Here is a 17,659-nt window from a genome sequence, read left to right as displayed (position 1 = left end):
AGACAGAGACAGAGAGAGAGAGAGACAGATAGAGAGAGAGACAGAGAGAGACAGAGACAGACAGACAGACAGACAGACAGACAGACAGAGAGACAGAGAGAGAGAGAGAGAGATAGAGACAGAGAGAGACAGACAGACAGACAGACAGACAGAGACAGAGAGAGAGAGACAGAGAGAGAGACAGAGACAGAGAGAGAGAGAGAGACAGAGAGAGACAGAGAGACAGAGAGATTGGTCATCTCTTCTATGGAGAGTTCTCTAGGTAGGGGAGGAGGGATAGAGAGAGCAAGGGGGTGGGGCTTCTCTGCAGGAGCCTAACCATGAGATCCTAGGTGGAGGGGAGGTAAGAGGGAGAAGCTGACAAGGGAGGGGAGCAGGGGTTTCCAAAGGCCCTTACCTGTGTGCGTTTTCATGTGCTCATCAAAATACTGCTTCATGTTGAAGTCCTTCCCGCACCACTGGCACATGAACTGCTTGTGGCCGATGTGGATGCTCATGTGGGAGCGCAGCTGGTACTTGTACTGGAAGCGCTCGTTGCAGTTCTGTCCAGGGAGGGGAAGACAAGAGGAGTGGCTGTGAGGCCCCTCCCTCTCCCCCAGTCTCTAGAAGTCCAGGCCCAGTGGCAGCCCGCTCGGGGCTGGGCTGGGCTGGGCTGGGCTGTCATTAAGGGTGGAGGGCAGGGCAGAAGGAGAAGAGGGGAGAGGAGCAATCTAGCACAGGGGTTTGAGAATGTCCCCCTCCCTCTCTGAGTCTAGAAATTCAATTCAAGACTCAATTGTTGAATTTCATTAAATGCTAAGTATATAGAAGGCCTTAAGGACACAAAAGGCAACAAACAGCCTTGCCCCCAGGAAACATACATTCAGGTGATAGAAGGAATAAACAGATAAGTAAATGAAGATAATTTGAAAATAGGGAACATTAATTGGGGGGAGAGGTGATGTGTATCAGGGAAGGCTTTCTGTAGGAGGTGGCCCCTGAGCTAAGCCTTGAAGGGAGCTAAGGAGATTAAACAGTTCAGGGAAGGATTTAGTTCATGCCAGAGCTGAAGGACAGCCAGCCAGAGACCAGAGATGGAGCAGGCCAGTCTGACAGGAGATAGAGTATTAGATGGGGAGGGTGGTCATTAGAAGTAGGAATGGTCAGGACAGGGAAGGGGAATAGTGTGAGATACATTTGCAGAGCGGGCCTGGGGCCAGATTGTGGCAGGGCTTTAAAAGCCAATGTGAGAAGTCTATATTTGATCTCGGAGAAAGAATCAACTCTGATGATTGAGTTCAGCCTATGCCTGAGCAGTAACCCCCTCTACATCCTAGACCAGTGGTCATCCAGCTTGAAGATTCCTAATGGAGGACAATGAACCCTTCCTCTCCAGGCAACTCATTCCACTTTGGGGGCAGTTCTGATTGTTGGGAAGTCTGTCCTAATATTGTGCCAAAATCTGCCTCCCTGAAAAGTCTACCCATGACTCCTAGATCTGCCCACTGAGGCCAAGCAGGACAAATCTAATTCTTCTGCCTTGTGGTATTTGTAAATAGCTATCCCATTAGATAGAGCACTGGGTCTGAAGCCAGGAAGACATGAAATCAAATACAGCCTTAGACACTTATTAGCTCAGTGACCCTGAGCAAGGCACTTCACCTCTGTTTTGCCTCAGTTTCCTCATCTGTAAAATGGCCATAATAATAGCACCCACCTCCCAGAGTTGTTGTAAGGATAAAATGAGATAAAAATTGTGACATGCTTGTACATAGTAAGTGCTATACAAAAGTTAGCTGTTAATATAATTATTATTATCTCTCCTCTCCAATTCCTTACGAAGTGTTTCTCTTCTCCAGGCTAAATATCCCTATCTTTTGGTCCAATTCAATAAACATTTATTAAACACCCATTTTTCTGTCAGGCACCCTGGTAGGAAGTGGAGATTCAATGACAAAAACAAATAAGAGTTTACATTTGGGTTTCTTGAACCCATCAGTGTGTTGGTAAATGTTTAACAACCAGCTCTCCAGGGGGAAAATGGAGGTATGACACACTTTTAAGTTTAATCTGTGTTATTAACATTTTCCCCATTACTTTTTAAAGTCTAAACAATCAACAACACATTAATCAGGCCTATTTCCAAGGTGTAGTTTGGCTCTCTCAAGCTGGTTTGAGCTGGCACCAAGATACCCCTGGTTCACTCATGGTCTCCAGTGTCCTCCCCATTCTGGATGCCTTCCAGACTCATTTTAGTTTACCAGCATCCTTTCTAAAATATGGTGCTCTGACCACAGGAAAGGTCAGCAGGACTACTACAGACTTACATCTGGAAAGCGTCCTTTGAGGTCTTCTAGTCCAACCCCTTTATGTTACACACAAGGAAACTGAGCCCCATGGAGGGGAAGTTACTTGTCCAAGGTCACAACAGTTAAAGTAAACACCTGAGAGGCAAGATATGAACCCAGGTCCTGACTCCAAAGCCAGTGCTCTTTCCTCTCTATCACTACTTTCTAGAGGCTTGGCCTCTATTAATATGCCCTAAAATTATAATAACTTTATTTGGTTGCCATGTTACAGGACTGATTCATCCTGTGCTTGTAGTATACTAAAACCCCCAGCTCTTTTTCATAAGAATGGTTATTCAGAGCAACTGGCCCTGGAGTCAGGAGGACCTGAATTCAAATGTGGCCTCAATACTAGCTGTATGACCCTGGACAAGTCACTTAACCCCAACTGCCTCTCAAAGATAGACAGATAGACAGACCGACAGATAGATAGACAGACAGACAGATAGACAGACAGACAGATAGATAGACAGACAGACAGATAAGAAAACAGTTATTTAGTCCTAACAACTCTGTCCTCTGCTCCTTTTGTTTTTGTCTCCGAGTCCTACACTTAATCCTCTTAAATTTCCTCTTCTGGAGTCAGTTTATTTGCTCTAGTCTATCAAAATCTTTTCAAAGGTTATTTGTTGGTTTGATTACAGGCTCTGTCTTTATTATAGGCCTGAAAATGGGTCTGAAATCTGTATATTTCCCCTTCCACACCAGAGAACCAACAGGCTTTGCAAAGTCACTTTCACATTGATCAGTGATGAGAAATCCTGGTAAGCTTCCTTATTTAGACAAACCAAAAAAGTAGCTTTAAGAAAAGAAGGCTCAGTGGTGATACAGTTTATAAACAGGCTACTTGTTTTCAACTCTCTGGGGACCTGATGGAACCTTGATCTATATCTGAACTGTTAATATACAATATTCCTAGAGATAAATGTATTCTGTGCTGAAGAATCTAAGAGGGGAAAAGGCTATGGAGAAAAATGGGGTGATCAGGTTCTGTGTGTGTATGTATGTGTATATACATATACACATATATGTGTGTGTATCTCTGGCCTCTTCTGTTTGGTGGACTCCCATGAAATACTGAGCCACGCCCCACCCTTTCTCTGCTTATGCAAATTCTACCCATCTCCAAGTCTGGATCCAACTATACCTCCTCCCTCCAAGAAGCCTTATCTCATTACTCCTGCCCACCCTGATCTCTCCTCTTATTAAGTGCCTACTGTGTGCCAGGGCATTGGGCCTGGGATTACACAGCTGGTCAGCATTTGAACTCAGGTCTTCCCGAATGCAGGCCCAGCACTCTATTCACCATACCACTTAGCTGCCTCTGGGCACACCACATGCATGGTGGTAAGGACCCTAGACGTGGGAATTGGGAGACAGCTTTAAATCCTGTATGGCCTCAGGCAAGTCCCTTTCCCTCCTGGGACCTTAATTTCCTCTTATATAAATGATAGTGTTAGACCAGATTACCTCTAAGTTTCCTTCCCAGTTAGGGGATTTTGAGTTTGAAAACAGTCCAGATCATAAATTCATAAAATGTTAAGGAGAAGGATAGTGGAAGATTAAAAGTGATATTGCTTCATAAAATGAGAAGCAATGGAAGGAAACACATGTCAACAGAAAGCTTGGCTTGGGCCCCAATTAAACCAGATTATTCCCAGGGCATTTAAGGATAAAGATGAAAGACAAACAAACAAACAAAAATTGGAAAAGATCTAAGATTTTTATAACAAACTACTTCCCCTAATGATGACAGTTGGAACGTCACATTTGAATGCTAATATCACAGTTCCTGAGGCACTCTGAATGAGAAAATGAAATAACATTTAAGGACTATTATGAAAACAAAGAGGGAAGGAGTGGATGAGCCATATCAAACTTCCCAAAAAGGTTCATGGTGGAGGTGACACCATGCTAAGAATGCTGGTGGGTCACGTAAGATAAGGAGGGGAAGACCTTACAAAAATTCCTTTTACTTCACCCCAATCCCCCAGGTGTAACTCCAGGACTACTTCTTCCTCCTCCCCAGGATAGAAGAAGGACCCTTGATTCTCCAAAGGGGAATGAGCTTTAGTGGCCTCTCAGTGACATGGACAGACAAAAAAGAGGGATTTGGGGCTTGGAACAGGGCAAGCATAAGAACTGGTGGCTGACAATATTTCTGATAAAGGTTTCATTTCTCTAATATATAGAGAACTAAGTTAAATCTATAAGAATACAAGTCATTCACCAAATGATAAGTGGTCAAGAAATATGAACAGGCGATTTTCAGATGAAGAAATTTAAGTTATCTATAGTCATATGAAAAAATGCTCTAAATCACTATTGATTAGAGAAATGCAAATTAAAACAACGATAAGGTATCACTTCACACCTATCAGCCTGGCAAATATGACAGAAAAGGAAAATGAGAAACGTTGGAGAAGATGTGGGAAATTTGGAACACTAATACATTATTGGTGGAATTGTGAAATGATCCATCCATTCTGGAGAGCAATTTGGCACTATAAAACTGTACATACTCTTTGATCCAGCAATACCACTTCTAGGTCTGTATCCCAAAGAGATCATAAAAAAGGGGAAAAGACTCACATGTACAAAAGTATTTATAGCAGATCTTTTTGTGGTGGTAAAGAAGTAGAAATTGAGGGGATGCCCCTCAATTGAGGTATGGCTGAACAAGTTGTGATATATGAGTGTAATTGAATACCACAGTGCTATAAGAAATGAGGAACAGGCAGATTTCACAAAAACCTGGAAAGACTTGTATAACTGATACAAAGTGAAATGAGTACAACTAGCAAAACATTGTACACAGTATCAGCAACACTATATGACGATCAACTCTGACAAATTTCACTCTTCTCAGCAATATAATGATCCAAGACAATTCCAAAAGATTCTTGATGGAAAACGTCATCCACATCCAGAGAAAGAAATATGGAGTCTGAATGCATATCGAGGCATACTATTTTCATCTTTTTTTTTTTCTTTCTTGTGGTTTTTCCCTTTTGCTTTGATTTTTCTTTTGCAACATGACTAATGTGGAAATATGTTTAGCATGATTGTACCATGTATAACCTATATCAGACTGCTTGCTGTCTTGGAGATGGAAAAAAGCGAAAGGGAAGGAGAAAAATTTGGAACTCAAAATATTACAAAAATGGATGTTGAAAACTATCTTTACATGTAATTGGAAAAAAAAATACTATTAAGCCCAAGGGGAACAAAAAGAACTGGTGGCTGAGTCCCTGACCAAACTCTAGTCAAGGAGGAGAGATCATCCCTTAATGGTAAAGCAGAGTCCCTTGGTCCTTAGAATGGTGCTTACCTCGCATTTGAAAGGCTTCTCCCCGGAATGCTGCAGGGAATGGACTTTGAGTGACATGCTCCTCTTGAAAGATTTGCCACAGGTCTCACAGGTGAAGGGCATGTCCTTGGTGTGAGCTAAGAGGTGGTACAGGGTGGGAGGGGATGACAGATATTAGAAGATCTGGTCTTCCACCTGCTTTGGGGCTAGGGGGTGAGGCTATGGACTGGGCAGGCAAAGATCATCTGTATTCATGGACAAGTCATTTTCCTTTCTCTGAGTCTCAGTTTCCTCACCAGTAAAATGGGTATAATAATCCTTGCACTACTCCATGGGGAAAGGCATTAATAAATCTTAAAGTGCTACTAAAAGAAAGCCTGTTGCTGTTATTATTCCAAGTATAATTCACTACCCCAAAGCATTACCAGCTCTGGAACCTCCTCAGAGCCACAGGCTAAGGAGAGGGAAGGGAGAGACAAGGTTAGTTTGAATCTTGGCTGACAGTACAGCAGACTCCTCCTAAGAGCCTTGGTGGCTTCCTGGTCTTTGAGACCCCTACAAAACTCATCAAAAAATCTAAGAAAAAGAACACCCACTACTAGTGCCTGGAAAGGGGGGGTCGGATTGAGCAGCAGCTTTGCCATGCGAAGGGTCTCTGGTATTTCCCTCCCTGGGAGGGTTGGGGTTAGGGAAGAAGTGTCACGGAAGGGAGGAACGGGGAAGAGGAGCAATTGGAACCAGATTGCCTAGTGATATTTTTAAGGTCCCATGGCAGGGGATTGGCCCAGCTGAACCCCTGACCCCAAGACCACTGAAACTTTAACCTCCCTTTCTCCAAGCTGTCCCTAATCCTCTAACTCAGTGTATTATCTTAGCCAAGTTCTTCTCCTTCGCTGGGCCTCAGTTTCTCCATCTGTAAATGTAGGAGACTGAATCAAATGATCTCTAAGGTTCCTGCTAGCTCTAATAGTCTCATCATCTCATCTGTTCTCTGCCTCTGTTGTTGGGACATGAGACCACCCTTGACATCCCCCAGGGTCATCCTTGTTCCCCACCCATCCCATTCCAGTAGGAATCAAATGAGTCAAGAGCGGGAAAGTCCTATAGAAACATAAAAGTAATATATCATAAAACCCTAGAATAATAGATTGAGAATTAGAAGGGAACAGGAGGGATTTATTAGAATCTCCTTTTGTTGGATAAATCTTCAAGGGAAGGAAACCAGGAGGGCCCTGAGACCTACCCCCTATTCAATGGAGGAATCCCCTCTGAATCCCTCATCCCTTCAGTGATGGGGAAGCTCCTACCTGAGACATCTGGTGTGGCAGAATGAACCAGCCTTGGAGTCAGGGGACCTGGGATTGAATCCCAGCTTTGTTGCTTGACAACCTGGGTGACCCTAGGTGATCTGAGCCTTAATTTCCTCATCTGTAAAACTGAGGGTGGTATACTAGATGACTCCTCTTGCCTCCAGAGACAGTCAGGTTCCATGTTAGACAACTCTGACTGTTAGGGGCTTCTTATAAGAAACTCAAATCTGCCTATTTGCCCTGTGATAATATAACTTTCCCCTACACTGGTTCTGGTAATGCTTCCAGGGATTACATAAAAAAATTCAGACTCCTTCTTCCATGAGATGTGTAAAGATAGTCAGTGTATGTGTGTGTGTGTGTGTGTTCGTGTGCTGTGCTACATACCCCACCTTTGCCTGCCAAATATCATCATCTCTTCTCTAGGCCATCAGCATGAGGAGCTCCAAAATTCTCTTAGAAACATTCTCTTATTCACATATCATGCAAGGCATCAATGGTTTTCTAAATGTGGTCTTTGGGCTCTGAGGATCCCCAAGACCCTTTTACAGGGTCCTCAATTTTCATAATAATGCTAAAATGCTTTCATTTCTAACATGGTAATTATTAATAGCTAATACCCACATAAATAAAAGTTCTTTGGGGTCCTCAATAATTTTTAAGAGTGCAAAGGGACCCAAAAGTTTGAGAACTACGGGTTTATGGGATTTTTAAGGCCACAGGAGATCACATGATGTAAATCTGGACCAAGTAACTCATTTTGCAAATAAAGACACTGTGATGTGACTTTTGCCAGAAGTCACAAGGTTAGGAAGCAGCAGAGTGGGGATCTGAACCCACACTGACTTGAAAGCCAATGCTCTAACCATCACACTGCACTGCCTCTAATTCTTTCCAATCTGAAGATATGATTAGCCAAGTGGGAGAGGCAGGAGACAGACTCACCTACTACTAACATCCTAAAAAGACCTTGTCACAGCATAACAAGTACATGGTCCCCAAGACTGCCCCATTGGGGGGTGGGCCAGGAAAGGAATGTCTCTGGGGACAGGGCAAGGAACAGCTCCAAGGATTAAAGACTGCAAGGCAAAAAGACCTCAGAGGTTACTTGATTTGGACAGATTAGGACCTAGGGTCCGGGGATGCCTATGGTCACAAATAATCAAAGGCAAAATCTGAACCTGGGTCTTCCACCTCCAAATTCTGTCTTCTTCCCACTGTATCACACTGTCTTCCTTCCCAAAGGACCTGCACAGATCATCTGTGCAAACCCCTCATTTTACAGGGGGGAAAGTAGAAGCCCCAAGAGGGGACGAGCCTTGTTGGGGCCCCCAGTTAGTAAGGAACGGAGCCTCTTTCAGGGATCTTTCCCCAGCTTGGCCTATAGGCCCCTCCCAGATCTGTCCCCCTGTCCCCCCCATGGAATTGTCCCCCCATCACCTGGGACTCACCAACCATGTGCTTCCGCACGTGTGCCATGGTATAGAATTTCTTCTCACAGATCTCGCAGGAAAACTTCTTCTCTGCGTAGCCATGAACAATCTTGTTGTGCTCGTGGAGGGACCAAAGCTTCTTAAAGGCTTTGCCGCACGTGACACACTGACCGAGGAGAGAGGGGAGGGGAGAGGAGGAAGAGGAAGGGGAGGGAGAACTTTAGTGAGAGGCCCCAACTGGCCAAGTTGAACGGCAGAGGGGCAGCAAGATTGGCAGGAGAGGCCCTTAGGAGTGTTAGAGGAGAGAGAGAGGCCCACCCAGACAAAGACAGGCAGATACCACCCTCCTACTTCCCAAACAAAAATCTGTCTGTTTCATCCATGGGAATTTAAGTCACCAAGGAGCATCACCTTCCCCAACTCTGGAAGTTCATCTGGGCTTTATCCTGTTTTTCCTGCACACTCTGTGTGTGTGTGTGTGTGTGTGTGTGTCTGTCTGTCTGTACATCTATCTGTGTCTGTCTCTATGTGCATTCCCTAGCCTTGTGTTTCCTTAACCTGAGGTCCACTGCTCCCCTGGCAGTCTGTGGATAGATTTAGAGGAAAGGGTTTATGAGTTTGGATGAAAAATACTACATTTTTATTTCTATGGTACTGTTTTCCTTTGTAATCTGATATAGCTTATTCTATACATTTAAAAGTAATATTCTGAGAAGGGCTTTAAAAGACTGTCCAAGTGGTCCATAACACAAAAGGGTGTTAAAGGCCCCCATCTTAGACCCTGGAATGGCCAAGATGGAAGACTGTGGGTGGTGACCAAGCCTGCCAGTGAGCTCTTAGCCATCAAACTCCATGGCCCCTTCCCAGTCTTGGCCTGAGCCCTGCTTCCAGAGAAACAACTGGAACAGCAAATCCATATCTATCATTGTGTCAACAGCCCCACAGGCCAAAGCACAGTATTAACTATACATTGCATTCTATCTGCATCCCAAAGTCACAGCCTCCCTGGGTATCTCAGGTTCCTCCTTAATAACAGGAGGGAAAAGCAGGCCAACCTCTTCCCTGGGATTGTGTGCAGCCCCATGGAACCACAGACCTGAAAACCCCTAAAGCTGCTCTGAAAAGAATCACAACATCTCAGGGTTAGGGGTGGTTGTGGAGGTCACCCACTTGTCCTGCAAGGGACTGTCCTGCCATTAGTCTTTAGCCTGGGGCCTCTGCAATCTGCTCCAACCTACCTTCCCAGATTTATGAGCACCTTCCCCCTCCCCTCCTTCTCTTTCCCAGCCAGCCTGGCCTCCTAGACAGTCACTGCATACATGAAGAGCATTCCTGCCTTTGTGTCTTTGCTTATGAAGCTCCCTGTGCCTAGAGGCCTTTCCCTATTTCCCCAGCTTCTAGTGCCTTTATCTAATTTGTCCCTATCTTGTAGGGACCTATTTATTTACATGCCATCTTCCCATTAGAAAGTGAGATCCTTGAACACAGGGGCCCATGTTTTTGACTTTCTTGTATCCCCAGCACTTAGCACAGAGCCTAACACATAATAAGTGCGTGATAAATGCTTAGAGATTGCCTGCTGTTGACTGGCAGACCTTCTCCTCTCCTTTCCTACTTGGCCATCCCCAGGAAGCCTGTTCTGACCAACCACCCCAGCTCACTCTGGTTTCTGGTTTTTCACAAGCATGAATCTTGTCTCTCCCAGCAGACCGGGATCTCCCTGAGGACATAGAAGAGGCCTCTTCCTCCTCCTCCACAGTGTCTAGAGAGCTAGGGCATAGCACATAGAGGGTTGGAGTTGGGAGAGAACTCAGAATTTAATTCAGTTCTAATCAATAAGCATGTTATGTATAACTGTGCCACACAGTAGGGAGACAAAATCTGTAAAAGCCTCTGCCCTCAAGAGGCTTACATTCTACTGAAGTGAGAGAACATGTACACAGAGGAGCAAAATAAGAGGTGGGGACTGGGGGGTGGAGGGGAGGGACAAGCATTTATGAAGCACCTACTGTGTGCCAGGCACTGCCCTAAGTGCTTTATAAACATTATCTCATTTGAAAAGGGGCAAAGGAGAAATCAGACCAACTGCTCTGAGAATATGGGAGGAGGGACAAACTCCAGGTAGGCTTCTTGGAGGAAGCAGCACCTGAGCTGGGCCTTGAAGGAATCTGGAAGGAGATAACCTTGGATGTGAATGCAGAGTGGGGGAAGGTGAAATGTCAAATTCAGGGAACAGTGAACTCAGTCCCCAGTTTGACTGGAAGGTAGAGAATGGGAAAGAGAGCAATAGGAAATAAAGTTAGAAAAGTAGGTTCCAAACACATCATGAGGGGCATTCATCCAAGACACAATAGGAAACCACTGAGTATTCTTTTTTTTATTTTTTTGCTTTTTGGAGAAGGGAATGCAGGGCAATTGGGGTTAAGTGACTTGCCCAAGGTCACACAGCGAGTAAGTATAAAGTGTCTGAGGCTGGATTTGAACTCAGGTCCTCCTGAGTCCAGGGCTGGTACTCTGTTCACTGTGCCACCTAGCTGCCCCACCACTAAGTATCCTTAAGCAAGGGGTGACAGGGTCAGTCCTGAGTCTCAGGAAGATTATCTGGGCAGCTGCGTGGAGGACAGGTTGGGGAGGGGAAAGACTGGAGGTAGGGAGGCCCATTAGGAGGAAAGGGCTAGGGGTCTGAAGGAGTGCAATGGCCAAGTAAGCAAGGCCAGAGAGGAAGATCTGGAGAGTCAGAAGCAAGAGGACTTGACAATTGCTTGGATATGGGGCCTGAAGGACAGGGAAAGACGGAGGATGACATGAAGGTTACAAGCCTTGAGGAAAAAAAGCATTTATTAAACATCGACTACATACCAGGCACTGTGTAAGTGCTTTATAAATATTCTCTCAGGGGATCCTCACAGCAACCCTGGGGGAGAGGGGAGGAGTTCTCATTGTCCCCATTTGGTAACTGAGGATACTGAGATAAGCAGAGGTGAAGTGACTTGCCCAGGGTCACAAAGCAAGGAAGTTTCTCAGACTGGATTTGAACTCAGGTCCTCCTGGGTCCAGGTCCAGCATTCTATTCACTGTACCACCTGGCTGCCAGTCAGTCACCTGGGTGATTGGGAGGGTCATGGGGTATCCTCAACAAAAATGAAGAAGTTTGAAAGATGGGAGATTTTGAAAGAGGAACATGAGACTATGCGTGTAAAATTAGATGGCCAGTCACTGGATCTCTGAGTCCCAACCAGACACTGAATCCCAACCCCCTCATCTTCTAGCACCAAAGTCCCCTCCTCTATCATCCCGGAGGAGAGCTGACTCTCCATTCTCCAAAGCTAAGCTCAAGCCAGTCCTACCAAGCTGGAAAGGCTTCAAGGACAAGCCTGGCAGCAGACCCTGTGCCTGTCATCTTCGGCTCCAGCTAAGGGCATGGATGGGGCCCATCGCCAGTAGGCTGGCCACCTGCTGGTGACTTCTGGTGCCAGCAGCTCCTGATGACCAGGGGTCACAACCTGGGTCAGTGGGGAAGGGCTCATGCCGGTGAAATCACAGACACTCTTATAAGAGTTAGGCGGCATTTATATATATAGTGTTTTAAGGTTTGCAAAGACCTTTATAAATATCATCTCATCGTATCCTCTCAACAACCCCAAGAGGTTGGTGTTATTACTTATCCTCATGTTGCAGATGAGGAAACTGAGGCAAAGAGGGTGAAGTGACTTGCCCAGGGTCATACAGCTAGTTCGTGCCTGAGGCCACATTTGAACTCAGGTCCTCCTGACTCTATCACCTCACTATCTCCATTCTCTTTGAAAGACAACACACATCACGGTCCATTTCTCTGTCACAAATGGTTCCAATTCTCCAATTTACTGTGTGCCTTGTTTTCCCAGGCAGACTCTGAGCGCCTTGAGGGTAGGGCCTTGTTCTGTTCTTCCCCTCTTTCTGTCTCTCCAGCCCCAGGATGGTGGAGCACCTGACTAGGCCCACAGGGGGGACTTATTAAAGACAGGTAGCAGGACAGTACAAGAACACAAGCAAGGTCTGAGTCTGAATCTCGCCTCAACAATTACTAGTTGTACAACCAGAGGTCAACCATCTCGCCTCTCTCTGAGCCTGTGTCCCCATCTATCTAATGGGACTGAAAGCACTCACTGAACCCAAGCTCACAGGGTTGCTGGGAGGCCTGGGGGAGGCAATGGCTGTCAAACACCCCCTAAATGCCGGCTTTCACTGCATGCTGATGGGCCTCTACTTCTCCATCTCTAAAATGGGTCAGGGTAACCCAGGGAGAGCGGGTGGTCTCAGGGGTCGCCCACCTGGATGTTCCTCTCGCAGTCTGTCTGGTGGTGCAGCAGGAGCTCACTCTCCAGCAGGAAGCGTTTGCCGCACTTGTCGCAGATCTGCATGCGACTGTGGGTGACATTCATGTGTTTCTCCAGGTACCAGCGGTTGTTGAAGACCCGAGGGCATTTCTGGCAGGGGTGATGCTGTTTCTCCTCCAGCTTAACCTTGGGGCCCAGCCCATCTGGGGCGGGGGTGGACAGCTGGGCGTCCTTCCTTCGCTTCCGGCCTCTCCGGGCCCCCTCCTCGACTCCCTCTTCCTCCTCCTCCCCCGACACACCCTGCTTGGCACTCTCCCTCGACCTGGTGGCCACACTACTCCTCGTAGCCTGGCTCCCCCGGGATCCCTGACAAGCGGGCCTCTGCTTCTCCTTCCTGGCTCGGCCTGCCTCCTCTTCTTCCTCTTCTGTCGTCTCTGCCTCCTCTTCCTCACTGTGCTCCTCCTCCTCTTCCTCCTCATCCCCACCATCACCCTCCTCCTCCTCCTCCTCTTCTTCTTCCTCTTCTTCCTCCTCCTCCTCTTCCTCTTCCTCCTCCTCTTCCTCTCCCCCACTGCCCCCAGCAGCCCCCTCCTCCTCCTCCTCTTCCTCCTCTTCCTCTCCCCTGGCTCTCTCCTCAGGACCCAGCACCACAGTGGCCTCCCCAGAGTCGGCAGCCGGCGGCTTCCCCTCGGGACCTTTGGACACGTGGAGCGTCTGGTTGTTGAGGTTGACCTCCACGATGATCTGCTGCTGCTCCCCGCTATAGGCCCCTTGGCCTTCCAGGTCCTCCTCAGAGTCCTCAGTCCCTTCCAGCTTACACAGAGCCCTGGGCGCTGCCCCCTCGGTGCCCCCAGCCTCCTCCTTCTCCTCTTTGTAGAACGGCTTTGCCGACACTGGGCTCAGCCCCATGCCCGTGCTGCTCCCCAGCCCCGCGCCATCCTCCACCCGCACTGAAAATGGATCCGTCCCTTCTCGGGCATAGATCTTGGGCTGCGTGGGGGCATCAGCCTCCTGCTTGATCTCGCAGTAGTATGAGGCAGGGCCGGGAGGACAACCACCGCCACTGCTCCCAGGCCCCAGGGCCATGGCCACAGGGCCAGGCGGACCTAGGGAGCAGGCGTCCAGCAAGTCCTGGCAGGAGGCAGCAATGTCCGCCATCTGGAGCACCGAGGCGGCGTTGAGCACGTCCTGAACGTTGGCCGCGTTGACCAGGAGTTTAGAGGTATAGATGAAGTTGAGGATCTGCTGGAGGCCTCGAGGGGCCAGGGCCTCCAGGGACAGCTCAACCCTTTGCAGCTGCTTGTTCTGAGTAAAGAGCGAGTGGAAGAACTGGCTGTAGGCAGCCAGGACCCCCTTGTGGGCTGGGAAGACACTGTGCTGCTGCACCAGCACCAGGTCCACGTCACACAGGTCTGGCTGGAAGAGACGCTGCTGGTTCAGCCTGTCCATCAAACAGGTGAAGTGCAGGGCCACATCTTCCACCAGGGAGTACTCGGCCGATGGGTAGTCAGTTGTCTTCTCAACTATCAACTGGTAGGAGAGAGAAAGAGGGAGAGAGAAAAGCCCGAGTCATGGAACATGTCAGCAGGGAGCTCAGAGACCATATGGTCCAACCACCCCCTCATTCACAAGGAAAGAAACCAAGGCCCAGAATGGAAATATGACGGCTCCCACAAGAAGTAAACAGCAACACTCCCTAATAACTCCAATTCCTGGGCCCTTTTGACTAGATTGTGTTTCCATGAAAGAAAACTGGAGAATCCTCTAAGGACCCTATAACTAACTCACCTTCAGTCCTCTTCCCACCCTCCCCCACCCCCTCAGGTTTACACACATTCCCTGGTTTACAGCTACCCCATGATTCCACAGTATCAAAGCTGGGATCGCAGCACCTAAGAGCTGGTGGGCCCCTCATGCATGGATCTGTAGGATCATAGACTCAAAATTAGGAAGAAATTTGTAGGTCATTGAATCCAATACCCTCATTTTACAAATAAGGAAACTGAGGCCCAGGTAAGAGAAGTAATGTGTCTAAAGCAACTTCTGGGGCTCAAACCCTGGTAACTCTTTCCACCATTAGAGACCACTGAGTCCACTCTGCCATTTACAGAGAAAGAAACTGAATCCCAGAGTAAGATCACACTTCCTTCCAGTGAGGTACTGAGGTACTGAGCTCGGTGTTTAGTAACAAAGGCCCCCTTTCCTCTAGTGGTTTAAGCTTTACAAAGCACTTTCTTCAGTGAAATAGGAAGAGTAAATATTATCACTCCCATTTTATTGACTAGAAAACTAAGGGTCAGAGAGTCAAGCACTGAGGTTTTCCTGATTCTCTGTTCCAAAGCTTCTTCCAAACTACTGCATCCTCCTCCTGAGCTCTCAGTGCCCTGAAATCTCCACCCCATCCCTTCCCAGGATACTTATCACAGGGTTAGGGAGCCCATGGGAGGAAACCAGCACCATCCCCTCCATCTACTCTGATACATTTTGTATGTTCTCATGGTCTTCGGGATTAGACTGCAAGCTCCTTGAGGACAGGGACTGTTTTTGCTTTTTCTTTGTAGCCCTATGGCTTAGCCTCAGAGTGTCTGCACATAGAAAGTATTTAATGAATGTTTGTAAATTAATAGCCCAAGTTATCTACCCCTACTGTGGAGCAATCTACAGGAGTACCATTGTTGGACTTGGAATCAGAAGACTTTGGTTTGAAATAGGGCTCTCAGGGGCGGATAGGTGGCACAGTGAGTAAAGCACTGGCCCCAGAGTCAGGAGGACCCGAGTTCGGTTCTGGCCTCAGACACTTAACACACACACACACACACACACACACACACTAGCTGTGTAACCTTGGGCAAGTTATTTAACTCCAATTGCCCTCCAAAAGGCAAAAAAAAAGAAATATGCCTCTTAGCTGAGTGACCTTGAACAAACCTCTTCACTTCCCTAGGCCTCAGTTTCTCTACCTATAAAAGGGGGAATCACCATACTATTACTATCTCTTTCACAGTATTTCTGTGAGGGAATCCTTGGTAGACCCTGAAATGCTAGGAAAATGGAAGCAATAATTATTTAGAAAAAGTTTTACTCTTTTCATAACTCATCCCCATCCATTATCTCTCTTAATTCTTCCCAATAAGCCCTCAGAGGTCCATAGGGCAAGATGATTCTTTCCAACTTCAGAAAGAAAACCCACTTTAGGAGATTTCACTTTAATAAAAATAACACTAATTCTTGCCAGTTCTATCACCCTTTAAGAATGGCAAAGCTCTTTACCCACAGCATCTCTCTGAGACAACTTGTGAATAAAACCAGCCTCTTCCGGAGCCTAGCTCAGGCCCTGCCCACCTCACACCTGGACCGTTGCAACAGCCTCCTAATTTGACCTTTCTGCTTCTATTCCAGTCTTTGCTCTCTCTAAAGCACCCCACACAAGTTGCCAACCTGACAGTCCCAAAGCTGAGGTCAGACGTCAGTCCCCTACTTGAGATAATCCCATGGCTCCCTACTGTCTCCAAGATAAAATTCAAGAGCCTCAACCTGGCCTTTAAAGCCCTCTGTAACCAGCCTCCCAATCATCTTTCCAGTTTTTCCTATTTCTCTCCTTCACGGTCCCTCAGGGTCCATCTAACTCACTGGCTAATTGTTTCCCACAAAGAACATTCATCTCCCAACCTTGGGCATTTTGCCGAGGCGGGACCCCACATCTGCCATATACCCCCTCCTTGCCTCCACCTCCAAAAATCCCCAGCTTCCTTCCAATGCTAACTCAGGGGTCAGCTCCTAGTTTAAGTCAAGCCAAGGCATCATTATCCCTGAAGTTAGGAACATTCTCTCCCTTGGGAAATTACATTTTAATCACTTGTATTTATTTATCTGTTTCTCTGTTCTATCTCCCCACAGTGTGATCTCCTTAAGGCCTGGGACTGGTCAGCTTCTGTCTTTGTCTTCCCAGTGCTTAGTACAATACATGACACATAGCAGGTTTAATGAAGTGAATTACCCATGTTTCTGAATCTTACTTCACCCTTCCTTCCTCTGTAAAGTGGGGATTGGGCAAGTCATTTCTCCCAATGAATCTTCTCCCCAGTTTGCAGAATGACAATAATAATCCCTCTCTCAGGTAAATACAAGAAAATGGATGCTGCTTGTGAAAATGATGAAGGAAGAGTTAGATCACAATTAGCCATTAATGATTACTGTTATTCAGTCGTTTCAGTCTGACTCTTCATGATGCCATTTGAAGTTTTCTTGGCAGAGATACTGGAGTGGTTTGCCATTTCCTTCTCCAGCTCATTTTACAGATGAGGAAACTGAGGCAAACAGAGTTAAGTGACTTGACCAGGGTCACATAATTAGTGAGTGTCTGAGGCAGAATTTGAACTCAGGAAGATGAGTCTTCCTGACTCCAGATGCAGGGCTCTCTATCCACTGCTCCACCTAACTGTCCCAGCAATTATAATAATAGCTAGCATTTATATGTGGCTTTAAGGTTCCCAAAATGCTTTGCTTAGGCTGCCTCATTCGATCCTTACAACAACCCAGGGAAGTAGGTGCTATTACTATGCCCTTTTTACAGAGAAGGAAACTAAGGCACAGAGATTAAGTGACCTGTGAAGGGTCATGAGGCATGCCTAGCTGGCACACCTGAACTCAGATGAGTTAACAGTTAGCTGTGGGTGAGTTTCAAAATGCAAAACTAGTGTTTTACTCAAACTAAAGTCTAGTGTTGGCAGAAACCAAGCCCCTCTTTTACAGATGAGGAAACTGGGACCTGAGAATAGACAAATCCAAAGTCTCTTCTTCCCCATACAAGAGGTAACGTGGGCCACAGACCAGACAGGGAAAACAGGGCCAAAGGAGCCAAGCAGTTCAACATCATGGAAAGACCAGAACCCAGAACCTGGAGTCTAGAGATGTGGGCTATGCCCCTTACTAGTCTGTGTGGGACTGTGGGCAAGTTACTTTA

At 46.8% G+C, this 17,659-nt stretch overlaps 1 protein-coding gene across 1 annotated transcript in view; it reads right to left on the bottom strand.

Annotated features, from left to right (window-relative positions):
* ZBTB47 (zinc finger and BTB domain containing 47) overlaps nt 1-17,659 on the bottom strand; it is a 41,679-nt gene that overhangs the window by 2,916 nt on the left and 21,104 nt on the right. Inside the window, exons 2-5 of the mRNA XM_069095819.1 lie at nt 12,691-14,226; nt 8,399-8,546; nt 5,659-5,774; nt 398-542 (exon numbers count right to left, since the gene is read on the bottom strand). Coding sequence (XP_068951920.1) covers nt 398-542; nt 5,659-5,774; nt 8,399-8,546; nt 12,691-14,226 — 1,945 coding nt within the window. The remainder of the gene's footprint in view (nt 1-397; nt 543-5,658; nt 5,775-8,398; nt 8,547-12,690; nt 14,227-17,659) is intronic.

Source organism: Petaurus breviceps, unplaced genomic scaffold, assembly GCF_028583685.1.
Source record: "Petaurus breviceps papuanus isolate PSGF00001 unplaced genomic scaffold, PetGlider_PUasm1.0 227, whole genome shotgun sequence".
NCBI lineage: Eukaryota > Metazoa > Chordata > Mammalia > Diprotodontia > Petauridae > Petaurus > Petaurus breviceps.
This window is presented reverse-complemented; position numbering and strand designations above follow the sequence as displayed.